At 40.0% G+C, this 23,863-nt stretch overlaps 1 protein-coding gene across 14 annotated transcripts in view; it reads right to left on the reverse strand.

Annotated features, from left to right (window-relative positions):
* ANKRD44 (ankyrin repeat domain 44) overlaps positions 1–23,863 on the reverse strand; it is a 320,547-nt gene that overhangs the window by 24,552 nt on the left and 272,132 nt on the right. For all 14 annotated transcript variants that reach the window (XM_070769783.1, XM_070769730.1, XM_070769741.1 and 11 more), the window contains 2 exons: positions 10,604–10,675; positions 345–546 (listed from right to left, as the gene is read on the reverse strand). In XM_070769783.1, the coding sequence (XP_070625884.1) occupies positions 345–546; positions 10,604–10,675 (274 nt within the window). The remainder of the gene's footprint in view (positions 1–344; positions 547–10,603; positions 10,676–23,863) is intronic.

Here is a 23,863-nt window from a genome sequence, read left to right on the forward strand (position 1 = left end):
CCAGTCTGGTGAGGGATGTTGATAATGGGAGCGGCTATGCATGTGTGATGGATGAGGGGTATGTGGAAAACCTCTATACCTTCCTTTTTGATGTTGCTATGAATCTAAAGCTGCTCTAAAAAAAAAAAGTAGCCTTTAAAGAAGGTCAGAGCCTCTCTGGATGTAGAACACTAATCATTTCTAAATGAACAGAAAGCCAAAAGCACTTTGGAAGAGCACAGGCATATTTGACATAGAAAGAGGATATTTTCAAAATTGGGATGAAGGAAGATGCCGCCATTCATTTACTCAAACTTATAAGTGGGCCACAAAACTAATGTAACCAGACTCCTGACAAGACCTACCTGAGGCATGAAGTGGGGTTCTTTTGGTTACATTGTCTTTCACAAAGATGGATGCACCTTGATTGATAAGTGCTTCCACACATTCCGTATGTCCCTTAAAGGCAGCCAGATCCAGAGCAGTGCGGCCTTTCTCATCCCTGATGTCCAGGTCTACCAGCGACTGCAGAAGGACTTCCAAGGCCTGGTGGTGCCCATTGTACGCCTGCAAAGGAGAAACCACAAACTCGAGTGCTTGCTCACCTTAAATCCCACAACAGTCCATCTGAGGGGCTAAGCCTCCTGGGTCACGGAAGGAGACTACCTCAAAGAGCACATGGCATAATTATTAAAACACAGCTGAAATGAGAACTAGATGGAAAAATTACAATGCACAGACCTCACAGGTACATATAAATCTTTTAATGCTCCTTCTCTTTTGTCAAATAATTTACTCCAAAGGTACTAAATGTATCAATGTATTCTTATATCTATTAATCCAATAATCTAACACAGGTTAATAGCTAAGTGAATTAATATATTCTTTTATCTGTCAGCTCAGTCCTAAACACACTGGTAAGATCCGAATATTTTTTCAGACGGCTTTTCTGTTAAACCTGGAGGAAAAAAAAAATCACTAAAAACACTGTGGACTTTGTAATTCAACAGAAGCATACTGATCTTCTGTTACAGTCCAACATTTTAATTTCGACCATGTGATCCTGGCTGAGTTTCTTAATTTCACTTAGAGTTTGTTTATTCATCTATAAAGTAAGAGCAATAAAAGTTGCCTTCCAGAGAGGATGAGAAGAAATAAAACTTCACAGCCTTTGCATAGTGCAAAATACATGGTTGATGCTTCCTTTTCTCTTGTTTTCTCCATTGATTATCATCAAAACATAAACACAATTATGGAAGTATATTCCATATATTAAGGCTAAGTTCAGTCCTACTGTGAGCTCCTACGCTGTGTTAAAGTTAGGAGGCTTCATACTACTAAAACACAAAACTAAAAGTCTGAAAGGAAATTTTTACTAAGTCTATAAGGTTAAAAAACTGTAGTGCACATACAAGGTCAAGGATACTGAAATAAAAGGAAAAAAAAAGAATTCAGTGGGGGTGGGGGATGGTTGGTGGAGGGAAGTAAAGGAGGAGACAGAGGAAAAGTCTGTTCCCAGTGTCTTCAGTAGTCAAAGTCGCCTCTCATGTCTCCTATGCTATTTTTCCACTGCAGCAATCACCCTAGACACAATTTATTTGAAAAAATGCTTAGCGCAGACTAAGGACTGATTTCTTCAATACACAAAGAGCTTCCATAAGCCTTTTTAAAAACTAGGAAAATGTGTAAAGGGTATGAAAAGGCAGCTCAAAGAAAAATAAAAATAAAAGGTCAATAAACATATGAAAAAAACATGTAAATTTTTATGGTACTATTTTTTAACTACCAAATGGCAGTGATTAAGTTTGGGCATGTCCAGTATTAGTTAAGACATGGTGGAAAAAATCAATCTACACTCTGTTGGTGGCAGTATAGATTGGTGTGATATTTGTGAAGGGTGATTTGACAAACTCTATCAAAAATTTTTTTAAAAAATCAAAGCTGCAAATAATAAATACAATGATTTTGTTGTATGAAAAGCAAATATACTCAGATAGACACATACCTGTACCTATGTATATTTCTGTATTCATAGGAAATTTTAGAAGATACAAAGGAAACTTAACAGTGGTTACTCTAGAAATGACAGGTAAAGTAATAAGCAAATGGACTTATTTTAACTTATCTTTTTAAAAACTACTTGAATGTTTTTCTCTGTACATATCAACCACAACAATAACAAAAACTAGATTAAAAGGACCCACAAGATTTAAAGAGTACGAAAAGGAATTGTTTATAAAACTTTCTTATATTATTTTTATGAATGATTATGGTTATATTACATATTAAACATATATATTATATGTGTAGTATAATAACTCATATGCTGATGAATCCCAAATTTATATCCCAGTTACTTTCTAAGACTTGTATATTCAATTGCCTATTGAATATCTAATATACACCTCAAGCTTAACATGTCCCAAAATGAGTTCTTAATTTTCCTCCTAAAATTTGCTCCATCTCTGTAAATGGCAATTTTACCCTCCTAGTTGCTCAGGCCCCAGATTTTGGAGTCATCTTCGTCTTCCCTCTTAAGCCCAGGGTTGTGGCCCTGCACAAGAGCTTTGGAACACTGGGGTAAGCGAGTGCTAAAAATATCTTCCCCATCTCTCCCCACTGCCTACTATGCCCTGGTACAGGGATGTGTCTGCTGAAAGAAAGGGACATTTTTTTGTTCATCAACAGAGGTGTCATCAGGTTGTCAGGCACCTGGCAGGAAACAGCTATCCATATCTGTTACAATTTGCACACAGGTGTTGGGTACTAGTAGCCCTCAATGACATGATCATCTCTACTTTCAAGCCATGATCATCTCTACTCCTTTTTTAAAATATATACAGAATCTACCCAGTTCTTCACTATACCACATCCTCTGTTGCCATGATGGCAAAAGCTTCCCTTCCCATCCTTGCTGTGTGCTGTGTTGTATCGCTCAGTTGTGTCCGACTCTTCGCGACTCCATGGACTGTAGCCTGCCAGGCTCCTCTGTCCATGGGGATTCTCCAGGCGAGAATACTGGAGTGGATTGCCATGCAATTGAGGCTCCAGGGGATCTTCCCAACCCAGGGATCGAACTCAGGTCTCCTGTATTGCAGGCAAATTCTTTATCATCTGAGTCACCAGCAAACTATTACTGAACAGCCACAAGATGAAATCTTTGAAAACTCAAGTTGGACATAGCACTCCTCGATGAAAACTCATTGGTAACACAACCCAAAACTTCCCATGACCATTCAGACCCTTAGGATTTGGCTTCCCTCACCCTTGATCATCAGCATGGCCCCTCATTCACTATGTTCCAACCACAATAGCCTCCCCTCCCCACTCCCTATGACTAAAGAAAGTATGTTTTCCTCTCAGCCATTGCATCTGTACTTTCTGCTTGCCCTGCCTGGAGAGTTCTTCCGCCTCTAAGAGCCACATGGTTTTTTTGGTAATTCTGCTTCAAACATTTCCTTATCTAGAGGCTTCCCAGAGCCCAATTAAAATAGATCACTACTGTGTTCCTCAACACATAAGGCACTCTCCAGCCCACTTATCTTGCTTTATTTTATCTTTATAGGATTTATTATCACTTGAAACTTATTACATATCTATTAATTTGTTATCTAAGATTGGAGGTACTTTGTGTGTATTGCTCACTACTGTATCCTAGACTCATGCACAGCACAGAGTAGACACTCAACAATAAGTTGAGGAATAAATGAATGAATATAATTATATTATCATTTATTAGTATTAGTGATAAGAATATATTTTAAAAATAGCAACTATTTATTGAGGGCACTGTGTTGAGTGCTAATCTTGGCAAACATCCTTTTTATAGACAAAAACACAAATCAAGCAATGATAATGAATTCATCCAAGATCACTTAGGAAGTGACAAAGTCAGGATTTGAAACTCAGAATCTGTGACCACTAGTATCTACGCTTCTAGGCAGTGTCTTAAAATCTTTCCCAGTAATTCCATTTAACTGACTTTCAAAATACTTTTGTGCCTACATATAATGGGTCAGAGAGCTGAGTAACAAATAGAAACCTAAGATGGAAAGCCTTTAGTCTAATCTAACTTCAGAAGCAACAGCTAATTTCATAGAGCACTTGCTGTGTGTCAGGCAGGATTGAACATATAGCACCTTATTTGCTAGGACAACCCATGGCTTGGATGCTACTGTTATTCCCATTGTTACTAACAAGGACACAGAAGGCACAGATGTTCCTCAACCCTCTCATGGGCACACAGCCTTCTATGGTGGAGCTGGAATTCTCAGTCACACCACAGAGCCTGAGCTGTGGGCTTCTTGTGAGCATCTACAGAAAGCGTGTGACAGGGCCATAAGGTATACATTTATCTTTTTTATTATAGGAAGTTTCAAACTTATACAAAGAAAAGAGGATAGTGTCATGGATTCCCAAATATCCATCATCTAGTTTCAGCCATCATCAACTCATGCCATCAATTTAAGCCAGCTTGGGAGCACCTATCCTCCTGTAAAGGTGGAGCATCTACATTAGAGTATAAGTCAGTCTATCTCACTTGACCCTGGGCTTGAGCCTGTCACTTATTTGAACTTGAATTTGTGTAACACCTCTTCTCATTTTAAATTGTAATGGTAGTCACTGGCTCAGTTTATGTAGAAATCCTGACTTTACATCAAAGGGACATGAGTCCACATAGATAATAGCAGGTTCCAGATGCTATTTGCAAATGCTCCTTTCTTCAGTGTCACTTACTATGATGACAAAGATAGTAAACATCTACACTTTCTGTTATTTAACTTTAGTCCAGTTAAAAAGCAGAGACATTACTTTGTCAACAAAGGTCCGTCTAGTCAAGGCTATGGTTTTTCCAGTGGTCATGTATGGATGTGAGAGTTGGACTGTGAAGAAAGCTGAGTGCCGAAGAATTGGTGCTTTTGAACTGTGGTGTTGGAGAAGACTCTTGAGAGTCCCTTGGACTGCAAGGAGATCCAACCAGTCAATCCTAAAGGAGATCAGTCCTGGGTGTTCATCGGAAGGACTGATGCTGAAACTCCAATACTTTGGCCACCTCATGTGAAGAGTTGACTCATTGGAAAAGACTCTGATGCTGGGAGGGATTGGGGGCAGGAGGAGAAGGGGACGACAGAGGATGAGATGGCTGGATGGCATCACCGACTCAATGGACATGGGTCTGGGTGGACTCCAGGAGTTGATGATGGACAGGGAAGCCTGGCATGCTGCAATTTATGGGGTAGCAAAGAGTCAGACATGACTGAGTGACTGAACTGAACTGAACTGAGGAAAGTAGAATTGGCAACTTATAAACTGCATGCATATCTACAAAGCACGATGGCTAACATATTTAGATTAATAAAGAGAAAACTCAGAGCAAAAAGAAATGTATGCGGGGAGGAAGCTCATGTAGAGGGATCAGCACTGTTCAGGACTGCAGAGTTACATTGCAGGGCACGAACTTAACTCCCGTACAAGACCCCTGACGTTTCTCCTTTTCATTCTCACAACAAAAAATAAGTCCATTTGCATGTGTTAAATTTACTACTGCCATTTCATTCTTTAGATATTTCCAAGTGTATTTCATTTCCACATTAGATCATGCTTATTTTATTTGCTGTCTCACAAGATTCTGCGTATTCAGTTCATGGATTGCCAGTGAATACAAAGAATGTTCTTGCTTTACCATAGCAACTTGAAGTTTACTTTGAAGTATAAAACTTTCTAGTCCTCTGACTCAAGGTGGTCTAAAGGTGGTCATAGCTAATGTTATAACAGGGCCGGAACCTGAGTCATCTGATGGCCTTTACTTTTGGGCTTCCCTGATGGCTCAGCGAGTAAAGAATCTACCTACAACGCAGGAGCTGCAGGAGATGTGGGTTCGATCCCTGGGTTGGGAAGATCCCCTGGCGTAGGAAATGGCAAGCCATTCCAGTATTCTTTCTTGGCAAATTCCATGGACAGAGGAGACCGGCAGGCTATAGTCCATGGTGTCCCAAAGAGTTGGGCACAACTGAACACAGGAGCACAGCATAAACAGGCTCAACATTAAAATGAAATAGAGTGAAACCTGCTGAAGGAAAGCTTCAGAATTCCAATCCATGCTTTCTTCTATACCAGGCACTTGAAAATTCAGACAGGATGGTTGAAAGGCTAGATTTATGTATAGAATTCCCCTTGTCTCTTCATTTAATCAAGCCTACATCTCTTGAATTTTAGTATGCAAAAGCATTACTATACAGAGTTGAAGACATAAAACTATGTATATTAGACATCCAGGGCAATTTAAGGGAAATAATAAAGGTAAACTTGATAATACAAGAATTTTCACTTACCTTCACACTTTAGAGCTTAACCCTAGAAACAAACTACCATGTAATATGGGACTCTATTCTATGGCTAAATGCATGCATGACTCTATCTTTAGGTGGTTATATGGTTCTTAAAGTCTATAAAAAAGAACACAATAAAACTTCAAGTTCTCTGAAAGAGATTCAGGTAGTAAGGAAAGAAGATCTTTCTCATGTCGGCAGTACACGATGAACCAAGCTCGTACTTTTCTTTCTATTCCCATCCTAAATCAGGTGTTCAGTGGCTAGTTACACAAATAATTTTTTAAATAACTCAAGGAAGAAGTAATCACACAAAAGAACAAATATGTTGGTTCAAAAAGCAAGTAGTATTTTGGCTTTCAATAGATAACCCAGTTTAAGCCTTCACTAGAAGTAGCAAACATTTCAAATTTTTTTACAAAAGACTTTAAAATATCTCATTAAGTAACTTAAATATTTCTTAAACATGATTAATTTCTTTAAATGTTTTAGATTGGAACTGAGGGCAGCAGGAGAAAGAATTTGGAATCTCAGCAGAATCCATGAAACAACCGGTCCATCTGGAAAACTCGACAGCTGGAGCCTTTCATTTGCATAGCCTTGTTTCTCAATTTAATTTTTTTCAAGTGGATGAAATGCTTATGAAATTCACTGGGCGGATAACCCTGGAGACTTGAATCATTCAGCCAGGAAATAGTAACTCAAGGCAGGTCAGGTTTCTTGGGGGCAGTCAAGGTTTGGGGGCATCTGGTTCTTTTTCATTGCAGACTCGTCCATGGAAGAAATAATATGTCTAGAGTTTTAATCAAGTTAATTGCTACAAAAGGTCCTGGGGAGGGTGATGGGCATACTTCTGGGGTTCTTGGAGCATATACTAATTTCTTTAAAAAGTGTCAGCATTTACAGGAAAAAAATGCAAAACAGTTTTAGAATTAACCCACTGCTATCACCCTGTCAAAGTCATCATTATCATGGTTGTCTTATTTCTGCTTTGTTCCCTGACAATTTAAACTCAACATAGAAGCTAAAGTGATCCTTTTAAGATAAAAGCCATATCACATCATCTGTCTCCTCAAAACCCTCCAAATGGTTTCATATTGTGTCAGAAAAACAGTCAAAGTTCCCACTGGAGTCTGAGGCCCTACCCTGCCTCCGTGCCGCACTCCCCGACCTGCTGACAATATGCGTACCTCATCTCTACCACCCTCCTCTCATCACTCTGCTTCAGCCACGGTGGCCCTGCTGTTCTGGGAACACGCCAAGATGCTCATTCCAGGGACTTTGCACTTCTGCCCAGAACACTCTTTGGTCAGAGACCAAATGGGTAGCTCATCGAGTTGCTGTTCAAACAAGAGATTCTGCGCTGTGAGAAACATCACCCCGTCTGCCACCTTGACGCGCTCTACCTCACTGCTCCTGTTGTAGCATGAGCAGCGCGCACTTCTGGCCATCTGCTATGTTATCCATTTACTTGCCTACTGTCTTTCCTAGACTGGACACCCTACAAAAACAGTGGTTGGGTTTTGTTTACTGCTCTCTCTCCAGCTTCTGAAACCGTGCTTAGCACATGCGCAGTCAGTACATGTTAAAGGAAAGAATGATACTGATGTTACTAAGAGCAAAGATGAAGCCCCAGCTGATTCCACATAAGCTCCAGGTGCTGTTCTAACTGTTCTACATGTATTAACTCATGTCATCCCCACTACGGCCCTATGACAGAGATACTGCTGTTCTCCCCATATAATGGGTGGGGAAACTGAGACACAAGAAGTTAGTTTTTGCCCAAGATCATACAACAAATTAACAAGTTGGCAAGGGTTTGGGGATTGTTAATTAACTCACTCCTTTTTAATTTACAGATGGGAAAACCATGTCCAGGTGAGATGCTAATGAGAAGACTGCTGGCTGGGACCCCCTCTTTCCAGGGGGTGCTTACTAGACCCCTGCCAGCTGGAGAACTACTCAAGCCCCTCTCTCTCCAGTGATACCATATCACCCTGTCTTTACATGACTGGAAATCCATAACACTTAGCAGAACACCTAGCACCCAGCAAGCACTCAATAATTTTTGAAAGAAAAAAGAAAAAGAATGAGAGATTATAAAATTTTTGGAAGCTGAGAAGCTCTCTTCTCAGATTACCAGCGGGCTTAGCAATGCAATCAACCACACTGTCAAAGGACATGAGAATTCTATCTGAGATAACCTTTCTGATAGGCATCTCTTAGGGCAGCTAGAGCTTCTGTGAATGCCCAGCCTTGGGCTAACTTCCCCAGGCCCAGCACATGGCTGAGCAGAGGTTCTAGGGTCAACCCTTAGAGCAACCTGTTTTGTTTTTTGTTAAGTCACTCAGTCGTCTCCAGCTCTTTGCAACCCTGTGGACTACAGCACACCAGGCTTCCCTGTCTATCACCAACTCCCAGAGTTGCTCAAACTCATGTCCATTGAGTCAGTGATGCCATCCAACCATCTCATCCTCTGTCGTCCCCTTGTCCTTCTGCCCTCAATCTTTCCCAGCATCAGGGTCTTTTCCAATGAGTCAGTTCTTTGCATCAGGTGGCCAAAGCACTGGAGCTTCAGCTTCAGCATCAGTCCTTCCAATGAATATTCAGGACTGATTTCCTTTAGGATTGACTGGTTGGATCTCCTTGCAGTCCAAGGGACTCTCAAGAGTCTTCTCCAACACCACAGTTCAAAAGCATCAGTTCTTTGGTGCTCAGCCTTCTTTATGGTCCAACTCTCACATCCATACATGATACGGGAAAAACCATAGCTTTGACTAGATGGACCTCTGTTAGCAAAGTAATGTCTCTGCTTTTTAACATGTTGTCTAGGTTTGTCATAGCTTTTCTTCCAAGGAGCAAGCATCTTTTAATTTCATGGCTGTGGTCACCATCTGCAGTGATTGTACTAAGAGACAACTGGTATAAAATTTTATACATATAAATATCCACCCACCTTTTTTACTCTAAGCCCATGTCCAGAAGAAAGACTCGTGGACATTTTGGCTTGCTTTCACAGGACTTGGCGTGTGCATATTTATCACTGTGCATACAGTGGTTATGTCGGTAGATGTGGCAGAGGGTGGTGAGTGAGATGCTAGCAGATGGGCTGGTGAGTACCTGAGGAGCCTGGCAAGGAGGGAAAGGCTCCATGGAGTGTGATCAGTTCATCCCAGTCCTCATGGGATGGCCTCATCCCTTCCTTCCTACATTCCTATCTGCCTCAGTTCACCCCAATCCTCATCCCTTCCTACCCTGGCTGAATTTCTATGTGTGTCCATCAATAAAATACTCCTCTCAGCTCTCCAAAATCTCCATCTCAATTTTTCATCAGAATGAAACTGAAAACATGCTTATGTGTGCGTGGTACTGAGTGCAATGTCGTAACTGTTAAACATAGAGACCCAGCATCCTACTCTTCCCCGTATCCAGTCTCTAGCTGCGTCCAAACATCTTGATGGCCCTGTACTGTGGTCTCACAACTCAGCAGCGCCTTGTGCAGGTGAGCTGGCTGCTGTCAGTCCGAGAGGTTTCTAGGGAACAGCTGTTGATTAGCAAGACCTTCACAGACATAGAGTGGTGGTAAGCTTCTCAGCTCTGTCACCCTCAGGGAGAGTTTGGTGATTCTCACTCTAAGCTATTGCATTTCCTTTCAATGATGGGATGTAGAGAGGAAGCTTTATTGGTGACAAAATAACTCCTGCTCGCCTCCCTAGTGGCTCAGATGGTGAAGAATCTGCTTGTCATGTCGGAGACCAGAGTTTGATCCCTGGGTCAGAAAGATCTCCTGGAGAAGGAAATGGCTACCCACTCCAGTATTCTTGCCTGGAGAATTCCATGGACAGAGGAGCCTGGTGGGTTACACTCCATGGGGTCGCAAAGAGTGGGACACGACTGAACATCTAACACTTTCACTTTCACCTCCTTCCCAAATCTCACCAGATTACAAAAAGCAGGGTCTGATTCTTCCTATGAGACCTCGATTTCAAGCCTCAGCAGAAGCTGCAAAGTCGCTTTCATGCATATTTTCATCTTGCTCTCACAAGTCTGTGTTTAAATATCTCACAAGTTTTTAACTATGGTATTCAATTATCTACATTTCAATGCTTGTTGTCTATATTTACATCTCTAAAATAAAAATAAAACATTTCCTCGGTTAGTAATTATTATTACTAGATAATTTTAAGCACTGCTAAAATGTGTAACAATTGCTTTCCTTTTAAGAGCAGCCTACTCTTGGGAACACTTAGGGTTCTTCTGTAACACGGTGAAGCTACCCACAGCATCTGACTTACAGCTAAATGGAGTGGACTCTTCGTAGCACCGGAATCTGACTCTTCAAAAACACTGTTGGTTCTTTCCAAAAGCTGTGGAGATGAAAAGAAAACAACAGTACGTGAGTACAATCTGCAAAAGGAATCCTACTTTACGGATACTAATGTTGACATAAATGAGAAAGAAGGCTTCAGAAACTTAAGAAACCATGCAACTTATCAGAAATACAAGAAATCAGATACAGCATATCTAAAACAAATATGCGAACTGAATATTTCAACTTCTAGGTCATCTTAGCATTTGCTATTTTTTAAAAAAGCTTTCATACTTGAAAAGTTGCTCAGCTTCACCAGTCTAGAAAAATAATTCTTGTTAAATCTACTTCCCACCCAGTAGTTAGTCATAATGAAAAAATGACAGTACCCAGGGTCTATTCCACTATCAAACACATATTTACTGGAGATAAGCGTTGAAAAGATGTATGAAACTCTTATTTTCATGAAGCTTACATTCTAGAGACAGAACACAAATAAACATACACATAAGAAAATAATCTGGTAGTGAAATATGCTTATAATGAAAATAAAGTAGGGTGATGTGAAATGGAGTGACTGGGAAGCCTTTTACAGCTGACGGCCAGGGGAGGCTTCTCTAAGGAGATAACAGTTAAAGTGGGACTTCAGTAATGGGAAGAATTGCGGCTGGAGAGCATTCTGGGAGGAGGGAGGAGTTAATGCAAATATATCCAGTGGGGATGAACAGAGTGAGCTCAAGGAATGGAAAGAATAGTGCGATGAGGGCATGATGTTGGTGAGGGTATCAGGTAAAAGACATTTCCATTGACTCTTGTTGGAAGAACAAATTGTTAAAACCTTTCTGGGCAAGTTTGTGCATATCTTTGACATCAGGAATTAATTCATACTAAATTATTAGACAAGCACACAATGACATGTGTATAAAGAAACATATTCATTTAAAAAATGTGCCCAGACACTGCTCCAGGTAGTGAAGAGTCAATAATAAATAGTATATTTAACGATCCATTTTCTCAAGGGGTGGGGGTGTCAGGCAATAAAAGAAAGAAGTCATGTAATTATTTAGAAAGTCATAGGTACTGTGGAGAAAAAACAGAGAAGCGTTTGGAAGGCTGGAAGAAAGGTCAGTTTGCAACTTTAAATACAAGATCAGGAAAGGTCTTACTGAGCAGGTGACGGTTAAACAAAGTGTGGAGGTGGTAAGAGAGCCATGTGGTATCTAGGGGAAGTGCATTCCAAGCAGAGGGGTAAACAACTGCCTAGTCCTTTAGGGACAGAGATGTTTAAGATCATTTATGAGATGGGGAACAAGGATGAGAATAACATCCCTCTCCTAGACTTCCCAACAATATTATAATCACCTGTCTTTTAAAATATCAAATTTTAAAATTTTCTGTTTTTCTGCTTAAAACAGCTAGCATGGCTTTTGTTTCCTTCAAATGCCTGGCTGATTCAAAAAGTAATACAGATTTAAGTTTTCTTAATGAGGGGTGGAGAAAGGGGAAATACACCACTCAGTACACTAGAAAGCGAAACTTCCTAACATGCTCTTTATTCATGTGGAAAAACACATATTAAAGCCATATGTGTGGAAAGATACCATTTTCATTTCAAGAACTGTATTGATACATCTACATATGCCGGAAAAAAAGGTGAGAAACATATACCCTAAAATGTTGAATGTAGTAGCCTAAAAGTGGGAGTATAGATGATTTTTATTTTCTTCTTTATCTTTCCTGAATTTTTTTTTGGGGGGTGAATGTGTATTGGTTTTGTAATAAAATCACTAAAGCTATTTCTGTTTGGAATAAAAGTGATGAACATTGCTTTTCATTTACTAGAATGATGCTCACAGACCCCTAGGTAGGTCCATCCTAGACCTGGGCCTAGTTCTATTTCTGTGGCTCTTTCTAGTTCTAGTTCTGTTCTAGAACTTCTTTCTAGCCAATGAATGTGAAAAAAAAAAAAAAGGTTGCATTCTCTGGCAGATCAAATATTGATTTGTAAATTTGTAAAATTGATTATCTAAAAGCACACAATTTTAAATTTTCAAGTAAAACAATACAAATAATTATATCAGAAGCATGAGGCGTTATATATTCATTTTTATTAGTATAAGAATAGAATTTGGAACTGAAGCAATCTACAATACATTAGAATAATGAGAGTAAATTTCATTTTAACTTCAAAGCAAATAACTTTAAAAACCAATCTGCTGTACAAAGTTGAAATAAAAGCAGCCTCAACTGCTTGAAAAGGCTAGAGAACAGCTGTTCTTTGCTTTGTTTTGCAACATTATCACCTGCAAGACTTCCTGGAATTGACAGTGTGTACCAACTCCAAATCCTGTCCTAGAATGAACTTTTAATCAAAGGAACACAGAATCATTTCCACTATTATTACAAACACGATGAACAGAAGCAAGAAGACAATATACTGTTTACAGTCACAAATCAGCCATATTCCCAGAAGATTTACTATGGAAGACTATTTTTCTACATGTGTACCTTGATCATCCTAATAGCATGGGATGCTTTACTTCAGTCATTTGCTTAATGCCATCTATATGGGGGCCTCTGGGTTAGGAACCAAATTCAACTGTGCAGCGAGCAGATGTGGTCACTGACCTGGGAGAGCTTTGGGCTAGTGGGGAATCCACAGAAGTTAACAGGTAGTGAAAACAGTGAGGCAAGACCTAGGATGCAAGATGCTATGGGAATATGAAGGAAGAGGTACCTGACATAACCTTGGGGGCTCAAAGAAGATTCCTCTGTAAAGAAAGTTTTAGCCTGAGACCAGGATGGTAGGAGTCTGCCAGGCAAAGACAGAAGGGACTATTCAGGCAGAAGAAAGAGCTTGTGAGAACAGTGAGTACACCAGCAAAAGCTTTAAGTTCAATAAGACTAGATTAAGTTCAATAAGACTAGATAACACGTAGGAGTGAAGAAAGAGTGAGGAGCAATGAGCTATAAATGAAAGCAGACAATAGATTAGGTACAGGGTGATCATATCATTACTGTTCAATCCTGGCCATTTTTCAGATTGAAATTGGGCTGGGATAATAGCTGTAAGGGCTTCCCTGGTGGCTCAGATGGTAAAATATCTGCCTGTAATGCAGGAGACCTGGGTTCGACCCCTGGATCAGGATGAGCCCCTGGAGGAGGAAATGGCAACCCACTCCAGTATTCTTGCCTGGGAAATCCCATGGACAGAGGAGCCTGGTGGGCTATAGTCCACGGGATCACAAAGAGCTGGACACGATTGAGCAACTAACACTTCCACTTTAAACAGCTGTAAAGCAGAGCATCAAATCAGGATAATTCCCGAGACTCACTGAAGTGCTTTTAGCAGGGAAGAGGCATGATCATGGTCAGATTCTTGGGTTTCATGAAAACTCTTTAATTGCAGTGTGGCAAATGAACTGCAGTGGTGCTTGGGGCAGGTGAGGACTGCAACTCTAGGAGCAGGGAGATCGGTTAGGATATTTCGACTACGGGATTGATAAATTTTGAATTAAGTTGCTGAGAACTGATGGTGGCCTGTACTGCAGAAGAGGCAGAGGAAATGGAAGGAAGTGGGGATATTCAGGACTTTTATTCACTCCTTTATTCATTCATTCAATAATTACTTATTGAGTGCTGTGCCAGATACTGAGATTTCCAGTTCTCAAATAGTTCCTACCCACATGAAGCTTAGAGCCCAAAAGGCGTAATGGGCACCATTATCGACTGAACAATGGAGGAAGGGGAAAGAAGAGTCAAGAATGACATTGAGTTTTCTTGCTTTGATAACAGGGTGAATGGTGATACCTTCTTTAAGACAAGAAACAAAGAGAAGGCACAAGATGAGGGGAAGGAAAATGCGCTGAGTTTTAGTTTGATGTGCTTCTGGGACATTCAAGGCTAGATGTCCACTGGACAGATGGATATAATGTTTGAAGCTTAGAACAGAGATCTGGGCAGGAGTCATGGATTTGGCGATCATCAGCAATGGCTGAGACAGGACGCCTTCACTGTGGATGAGACTGCCTGGGAGAAAGTGTAGTGAGAGAGGACCTAAGCCTCAGGAACCTCAGTTATTTAGGGTTTGGAAGAGAGTCTGTAAAGGGGGCTTGAGAAGAGGAGGGTTCAGAGAGGTAGGAGGAAAACCTGGAGAATGAGGAGATGATGATGCTGGTGGCAATGACGGTGCTGGAGGCCATGATTACCATGATATGAAGGTGGTGGTGGTGATCAATGATACTGTCATCTCACTGATGATAACCAAAAGTTATTAAGCATTTACTATGAGTTAAGCATTCCACAGATCACCTCAACCCATCCTCAGAAATCCATTAAGTAACTTGCTCAAGTTTGCACAGCCTGGAAAATACAAATCATGGAATTGAACCCAAGTCTAACTCAAAACCTATGTTATTTATCCCATAAAACACCTTCCTATCAACTGATAAGGTGAGACTTCCCTGATATTTCAAAGGGAAAAAAAAAATAGGGATGAGGGTAGGAAACATGAAGAGTTTTTTTATGTGCATTTTTTAAATACAAATTGATTTATTTTAATTGGAGGTTAATTACTTTACAGTATTTTTTTTTTAAGTATGTGAGTCTTTTTATGTCTCTAACTTCAACAACTCCCTTTGATCTTTGAGATTTTCCTCTTTGTTTCCTAAGTAGTGGTAAGTAGTCATTTTAGTTACACAGCACTCAAAGGGAACCTTAACTGGAATCTAACTTCTCTAAGATGCCTCTTCCTTTGGTGGTGGTTGTTAGTTAAGAAGGCAACGTGAAAAAGTAGGGAGAAAAGAAATCTGCAAGTCATTCAAAATTGACATTTATGTTTAGACTTCTCTTTCTAATTTAAAATTGATTCTAAACATATCAAGTCCAAGGGATGAAGCAGATACACAGCACGGCTCAGAGACTCGAGTCTGCATAAATGTCTCAGGGGAGGAACATGGGGCCCAAGAGAGACAGAGAGCTCCCAGCATGACTCATTACACAAACTCATACTTAAGCCTGTAGTTTGCAATATTACTGGAAAATAACATTGCTCAACAGAGATCACCCTCAACCTACCTTGTCAAAATCCGAAATAGAATGATTCTTTTGAAACACAGTTATAGCTAGGAATACATGTTGAAGAAGCAGCATTATAAAAAGCAGTGAGTTCTGCACATAAATCTTGTAGTTATAAATCAAATAATATAAATTTATATGTATAATACCAAGCCAACAAGTTATAACTTTCTTTATTTTAAGACCAATTCCACTTAATATATCCTCTGGCTTATCATCAACATTTACACAATCCATGCATTCACATGCTAGTTTCCATGTTGAATTATACTCATAAATCCAACATACACATCCAGTACATTGCCATTGGTTTCTACTGGCACAATAAAAAATTTACACTCACTTCAAGGATTGACTTGGTTCTCTGCCTAAACAATCTATTATAATGGCTGTTTTAATAAAGTCTTTATCTGGACTACTTAATCTTATTCCTTGTTATCTATAAAATCTCAGAAATGCTGCTTTTCTCAACTGATCAATCATTTATGAAGCTTGTGTAGAGAGTCTAGCACTGCTTGAGCCCACAGCCTCCTATCACCTTGCATTTGCCAAGACTCTCTGGGCCAAGAAAACCCAGAAGGTCTGAGATTTAAGCTACTCCCAACCTCAATGACAAGTAAAGATGGGCATCTGAGGTGGGAATTAAGAGAAAAAAGCTAGGGTGAGAGCAAACAGACTTTGTTTGTGAAACATGAACCCTCTATCTATTTCAGCTGGATGGTGGTGGTGGTGGCTGGGATGTTCTATAACTTTGGGGGGCTGAGAAAACAATTGTATAAATATTATAGCAATTCATAGGACACTTTTTGAGTTTGGAAAGCATTTCCACAGGACTGGAGGGCTCACACAAAGAACACCTCAATGTCTTAGATTTAAAAGCAGCGGAGGTAATAGAAGGCCAAGTTTAAGCCTCTTTCTCTATAAACTGAATCTGTAATGATAAAATCAAGAATAAATATGAACTTGACGGTAAGCCAACTGGCCGCTGGGTTAACAAAACAATGATCTTATCCAAAATTGAGAGGAAACACATAAATATTACACTTTATAAGTGCTTTATAAGTAGTATGGCTTATGACTGGTTATTTGAAAACATGGCAAGAAAAAATTCAGAGATCTCAAGAGACCTTCAGCTGATCTAAACCAGTTTCTAAATGCGTTATTTAAGAAAGCAAGTGTGGCTCAGACTGTAAAAAACAGAAAGGTGTAGCCTGTGAGGTAACCCCCGTTCTGGTCAGTTCTGGTTAGACTCCTACTACTAGTTTCCACTGGTTAGCGGGGAGGGGAGGAGTTAGAAAACCAGTCAGAAAATATCGAGGAGGTGCTCTAAGGAAAGCATTTAGAATGGATGTATTTATCTTTAGAAGGCAGTGGCACCCCACTCCAGTACTCTTGCCTGGAAAATCCCATGGACGGAGGAGCCTGGTAGGCTGCAGTCCATGGGGTCGCTAGGAGTCGGGCACGGGCACGACTGAGCGACTTCACTTTCACTTTTCACCTTCATGCATTGAAGAAGGAAATGGCAACCCACTCCAGTGTTCTTGCCTGGAGAATCCCAGGGATGGGGGAGCCTGGTGGGCTGCCATCTATAGGGTCGCATAGAGTCAGACACGACTGAAGCAACTTAGCAGTAGCAGAGAAAACTGAGAGGACATTTATGAGTATTCAAGTCTGCAAAGGGCTGGAAGCAGACCAAGACCCCTTGGAAAGCTGGCATCTCTGTCAGAAATTCTATTTCACATTCCACTTGTCTGTGCTTGAGAATGAGATGCTATTTGGGCAACCTTAAGGCTGACCCGGAGTCCACTCTGCTGTGACCTGACTCTGGCTCAAGCCAGAAGAGGGGGCTGAGTCTGCAGAAGTTTCAGACCACCCAGCCTGTGTCCACACTCCATTGAGAGGCTCCCAGGGGCCCAGGAGAGTGCTTGGGGTTCCCCCTAAGGTCTTTCAGTGTCAGAATTAATATGATGTTCCAGGCTGTACTGGACCCCAGTGAACCCCCAGTCTTTGGACCTAGCCCAAAATAAACTAGCTTCCTCATGATGACATGTGGGTAACAGCAGTGACTATCTGTTTCTCAGGATTCTGCTCACACCACTTCACAGCTATTAGAAAAAGCTGTGTTGCTTGAAATTGTTATTAGCAACAATTACCGGAAACTCACTGGCTCCTAGAGATGTATGAATCTAATCTAATTTCTGCCTCCTCCACTCAATTCCATAAGTAAGGAGCCATTAACTTTCTATAGTTGTGCAAGTCAAGGTCTATGCAACTTCAAAAGGAGATAACACAAATTAAGGCGGGCACTACTAGAAGCTTAGCTTCTTGGGAGCTGATTTTGATTACTCTGCTTATCTCCTCCCTCCAGTGTGTATTCAGTTCCTGGTGATTTCCTTGCCAATTAAAAGGCAGAAGAGCCTGTAGTATGTGTATGGAAGGCTAATGAAACCTGCTGTGAAGATAAAGGCAAATACAAGATACAAAATGCATGGTGTTCAAAAACTATCTTGCAAGAGGCCTTAAAAATGTTCATCTACTTTGACCCATAAACCTACTTCAGACTCTATCCTGAGAATGTTTTAAGCCCAAAGCCACTCGAGTGAAACAGTGGTAAACAACCTAAAGAGAAGAATGTCTAAGTTGTGATTGATCCAACACTTGAAAATTATTTAGCTTTAAAAATGTTTACCAAGTGCTTTTAATAGCACTGGGAAAGGATCATTCAGAATATTTTATGAAAAATAATCAATGCATAAAACTGCATATTTAATATTATCTCATGTATGTAAAAAAAATAAAATATGTGAGAAGGAGACTGGAAGGAAATATACCAAGAAGGCTAATAATAACTGCTTTGTAGTGGAGGGACTTCAAGTGTTTGATTTTTTCTTTTCACTTTTCTACATTTTCTAAACTTTCTACAACCAATACAGATTACTCTAAAAGAATAAAATAAACTTGTATTTAAAGGTGAGATAGTTGAGTCAGATGACTTTCAAGGTCCCTTTAGCATCCTATCCAGTAAAAATTTATGAGGGGGGAGAGTCCAATATTTTCATGACTATATTTCTGGTATTCTTTATTAAATCAATAATACCAGTTTGGCTAGTTAACTGTTGGTTGAGTACATTCCTTCATGGCCATTAAATTGCAAATTTCTTAGAGGTAGAGACTACCTATTCCTTTCAGAAGGTATTCAATAATGTTTACTGAATTTAATTTAAATCTGGTAAGTGAATGAGAGAGCACTGGTGGAATTAATTACAGGGTGATAACACATTTGCTTCCCTGCTTTGACACTGCAATACTATAAAAATATTACTGGAATCTTATATTTTAAATGGATTTTTCCCTTTAGAAAAAACATGTGAATACAGTATCCACTGCTACTTTTAATAAATCAACTAACCAGCAAAACAAACAAACCTGATCTTTCACAGAACATGGTCTTATAACTGAAAAACGCTCAAGGCTAAGCATGTCTTTCTAAACCATAATGTCAGACCCCAATGCCAGGTAGTGGTAGAACTCATCCTGAGGTGACCCTATGGCCTTCAGTTACAAGGAAGCAAAGAAGACTAATATCAAACTAAATTTTTATACAATCAATTGACCAATACCATGAAGAAGGTAAGATACTAGTAAAAGAATTCTAAACATATTTTGTAGTTTCAAATACATACCTCAGTCCAGAGAAAGCCATATAATGTGTTTTTGAAATAATGAAACAGTAGAACTCTTTTTATCTTGCCATGAGCATTCCAGATAAGAAAGAATATTAAAATTAACTCAAGAAATAAGTCACTCCCTTTAGGGATAAGATATCATGGTTCCTGAAAATACAAGAACTTACCTAAGGTTGAAGCCAAAACTGATCATGAAGGAACAAGGATTTTAACTCACTGAAGGAGTTGCAAAGAATCACTGCAGAAGTCATTCCAAATGTGAAAAAATCATCAAAGTGCTCCCTATTATTATTATTTTCAAGGTTCCATGGCAGCTTTGGACTTTAATGATTTAACTCATGCTCAGAATTCCTAAGTTCAATTTTTTCCAAGCCAAGTAAAAATATGAAATGACTATATCTGGATTAAACAGAACCAGAAGGAATAATTCACCTTAATAAAGACATTATTCTCTCTCACGCCATAATTTCCTATAACTGAATTTGGTTTCATGCTTTTGTCTGGGCAGTGAGCCAAAAGAGGGAAGGAATATTGATGTCTTAGAGATAGGACAGAAAAGAGAGAGAGCTGAAAAGCGTCCCTATGAAAATCTCTGAGGAACAGGCTGCAGCCAAAAGCAAATCCCAAAACACCAACCTTAAAGTGTGTGCCTTGACTGCTGATACCAGCAAAGTTTGTCTTTGGGGCACCCTCAGTGGTGCTAGGGATGGGATAGTGATAATTATGGCAAGGAATTTGCTTACAACAGAAAACTTGGGCTCTTCTCTTGATATTCATAATAAAGGAATTCGCCTAGACTATATTTACCTCCTCCTGAACTTTGCAGAGTAATTCAAAAGTTAAGGTCACTCTTCTGTATCAGCAGTGAGTTCAACACAGTTGGTATATTAAATTGGTATATTCAGTCTGAGTTACCTGATCTTTTTTGGATCCTAGCATTACATGCATGTTGTGGTGATGGTGTGGTGATGGTGGGGTATGTGTGTGTATGTGAAGGGGCAGGGATGGGGGGAGGAACACAGAAGCAAAAAGTCTGTTTTATCATACTTGGGTAACATCATACTTGGGTAACACGCTATTCAGTTGCTAAGTCATGTCCGACTCCTTGCAAGCCCAAGGACTGCAGCATGTCAGGCTTCCTTGTCTTTCATGATTTCCAAGAGTTTGCTCAAACTCATGTCCATTGAATTGGTGATGCCATCCAACCATCTCATACTCAGTCGCCTCCTTCTCCTCCTGCCCTCAATCTTTCCCAGCATCAAGGTCTTTTCAAATGAGTCAGTTCTTCGCATCAGGTGGCCAAAGGATTGGAGTTTCAGCTTCAACATCAGTCCTTCCAATGAACACTCAGGACTGATCTCCTTTAGGATGGACTGGTTGGATCTCCTTGCAGTCCAAGGGACTCTGAAGAGTCTTCTCCAACACCACAGTTGGAAGCATCAATTCTTCAGCACTTGGCTTTCTTTATGATCCAACTCACACAACCATACCTGACTACTGAAAAAACCATAGCTTTGATGATATGGACCTTTGTCGGCAAAGTGATGTCTCTGCTTTATATATATTTTTAATTTAAGTTTATTTATTTTAATTAGAGGCTAATTACTTTACAATATTGTATTTGTTTTGCCATACATCAACATGAATCCACCACGGGTGTACACATGTTCCCCATCCTGAACCCCCCTCCCACCTCCCTCCCCATACCATCCCTCTGGGTCATCCCAGTGCACCAGCCCCAAGCTTCCTGTATCCTGTATTGAACCTGGACTGGCAATTCATTTCCTATATGACATTATACATATTTCAATGCCATTCTCCCAAATCATTCCCCCCACAACTTCTCCCACAGAGTCCAAAAGACTGTTCTATACATCTGTGTCTCTTTTGCTGTCTCACATACAGGGTTATCGTTACCATCTTTCTAAATTCCATATATATGTGTTAGTATACTGTATTGGTGTTTTTCTTTCTGGCTTACTTCACTCTGTATAATAGGCTCCAGTTTCATCCACCTCATTAGAACTGATTCAAATGTATTCTTTTTAATGGCAGTGTAATACTCCATTGTGTATATGTACCACAGCTTTCTTATCCATTCATCTGCTGATGGACGCCTAGGTTGTTTCCATGTCCTGGCTATTATAAACAGTGCTGCGATGAACATTGGGGTACATGTGTCTCTTTCAATTCCTCAGTGTGTATGCCCAGCAGTGGGATTGCTGGGTCGTACGGCAGTTCTATTTCCAGTTTTTTAAGGAATCTCCACACTGTTCTCCATAATGGCTGTACTAGTTTGCATTCCCACCAACAGTGTAAGAGGGTTCCCTTTTCTCCACATCCTCTCCAGCATTTATTTATCTGCTTTTTAATATGCTGAGTCGGTTTGTCATAGATCTTCTTCCAAGGAGCAAGCGTCTTTTAATTTCATGACTGCAGTCACCATCCTCAGTGATTTTGGAGCCCAAGAAAATAAATATGCCACTGTTTCCATGTTTCCCATCTATTTGCCATGAAGTGATGGGACCGGATGCCATGATTTAAGCTTTTCGAACGTTGAGTTTTAAGCCAGCTTTTTCATTCTCCTCTTTCAACCTCATCAAGAGGCTCTTTAGTTCCTCTTCACTTTCTGCCATTAGGGTGGTATCATCTGCACATCTGAAGTTACTGATATTTCTCCCAGCAATCTTGATTCCAGCTTGTGCTTCTTCCAGCCCAGTGTTTCTCATGATGTACTCTGCATATATGTTAAATAAGCAGGGTGACAATATACAGCCTTGATGTCCTCCTTTTTCCATTTGGACCAGTCCGTTGTTTCATGTTCAATTCTAAGTGTTGCTTCTTGACCTGCATACAGGTTTGTTCCGCTGGAGGCATGTAAGGTGCCTCTTGTGTTTCCATCTCTTTAAGAATTTGCCACAGTTTGTTGTGATCCACACAGTCAAAGGCTTTGGCATAGTCAATAAAGCAGAAATAGATGTTTTTCTGGAATTCCCTTGCTTTCTCTATGATCCAACAGATGTTGGCAATTTGATCTCTGGTTCCTCTGCCTTTTCTAAATCCAGCTTATACATCTGGAAGTTTCTCGGTTTAAGTACTGCTGAAGCCTTGCTTGAAGGATTTTGAGCATTACCTTGCTAGCATGTGAAAAGAGCGCAGTTGTACCTTCCTTTGAATATTATTTTGCACTGCCCTTCTTTGGGATTGGAATGAAAACTGATGTTTTCTAGTCCTGTGGCCATTGCTGAGTTTTCCCAATGTGCTAGCATACTATATTGAGTGCAGGTCTTTAACAGCATCATCTTTTAGGATTTGAAATAGCTCAGCTGGAATTCCATCACCTCCACTAGCTTTGTTCATTTAGGAAAAAGAATTAGAAGGATAAATACCAAGAGGTTCTTGGTAAGATTCCCTATTGTTAAGAAAAATGATTCAAAACTTATAAATTATGCAAAGAGGATAATTCCATGTCCCTTTAAAAATCACACTGAGGCATTGTTTTAACAAGCTCACCCAGGGATTAATTTTTAGTAAAATGCTAATTAATGGTCAGTCTCTATGAAGTTAAATTTTGACTTATAGATCTGTTTCCTCTAGAAATACACATTATTTCTGTGTGATGGAAAAGATAACTCTAGATATGATAGCTTATTTCTCCTTTGGATGGTAACAAGTTTTGTATCTAACCTAACAATCTTACTCTAATATTATTTTATTAAACTGTCTATGAATGCTCTGTTCTGCAAATGCTCTTTGAATTAGCTTTAGCATCTTAGTGGTTCCACCATTACTTAATGAGATTTTAAAAAATCTTTAACATGTGTTCCTTTTCTCCTATTATAAGAGTTTCATTTAAAAATTTTTGAGGCATATACTCTGACATCACTCATCAGCGCCAATCTTCATACAAGACCTCAAAAGTCTTAATATCCATTGAAAATGCCTATAAAAATCTACCCCCATCAATGTCGTTCCACAATAGACTCTCCTTGGGACACAAGAGAACTTGAGGAGGTGCCTTCCTCACCTGCTGAAGGAGCTTGTGCAGATGCAGGGCAGACAGAGCTATGCCATCCCATGATCAGAAAATCAATTTGACTGGATTTCCAATGAACTCTTCAAGCTCTAAGACTGAGGACTCATGGGCTACCCTCCACTCCTCACATATCTACTTTATCCAGGGAATCATGGTAGTGGCCAAGATCTTTTCAACTGGGAATGAAGGCCTCATGGTCTGTACCTACTCATTTTTCTCCCAGGAATTGTTGCCAGATAACAACAATGCCCTCTTCTCACCATCAGTCTATGCAAAGAGAGGCCTGCCTTGGAGGGCTATGTCCATTCAGCACATTTCGGGGGACTCACAGCGCACCACCTCTTCTCCCTTTCTGGCCTCCTCTCCGACTTGGAATCCTAGACAGAACTGCAGGGAGCCTCTCTCCAGGTAGACGCGTACAGGACTTAAATCTCAAATCACCTACAGT

This window comes from Bos indicus, chromosome 2, assembly GCF_029378745.1.
Source record: "Bos indicus isolate NIAB-ARS_2022 breed Sahiwal x Tharparkar chromosome 2, NIAB-ARS_B.indTharparkar_mat_pri_1.0, whole genome shotgun sequence".
Lineage (NCBI taxonomy): Eukaryota > Metazoa > Chordata > Mammalia > Artiodactyla > Bovidae > Bos > Bos indicus.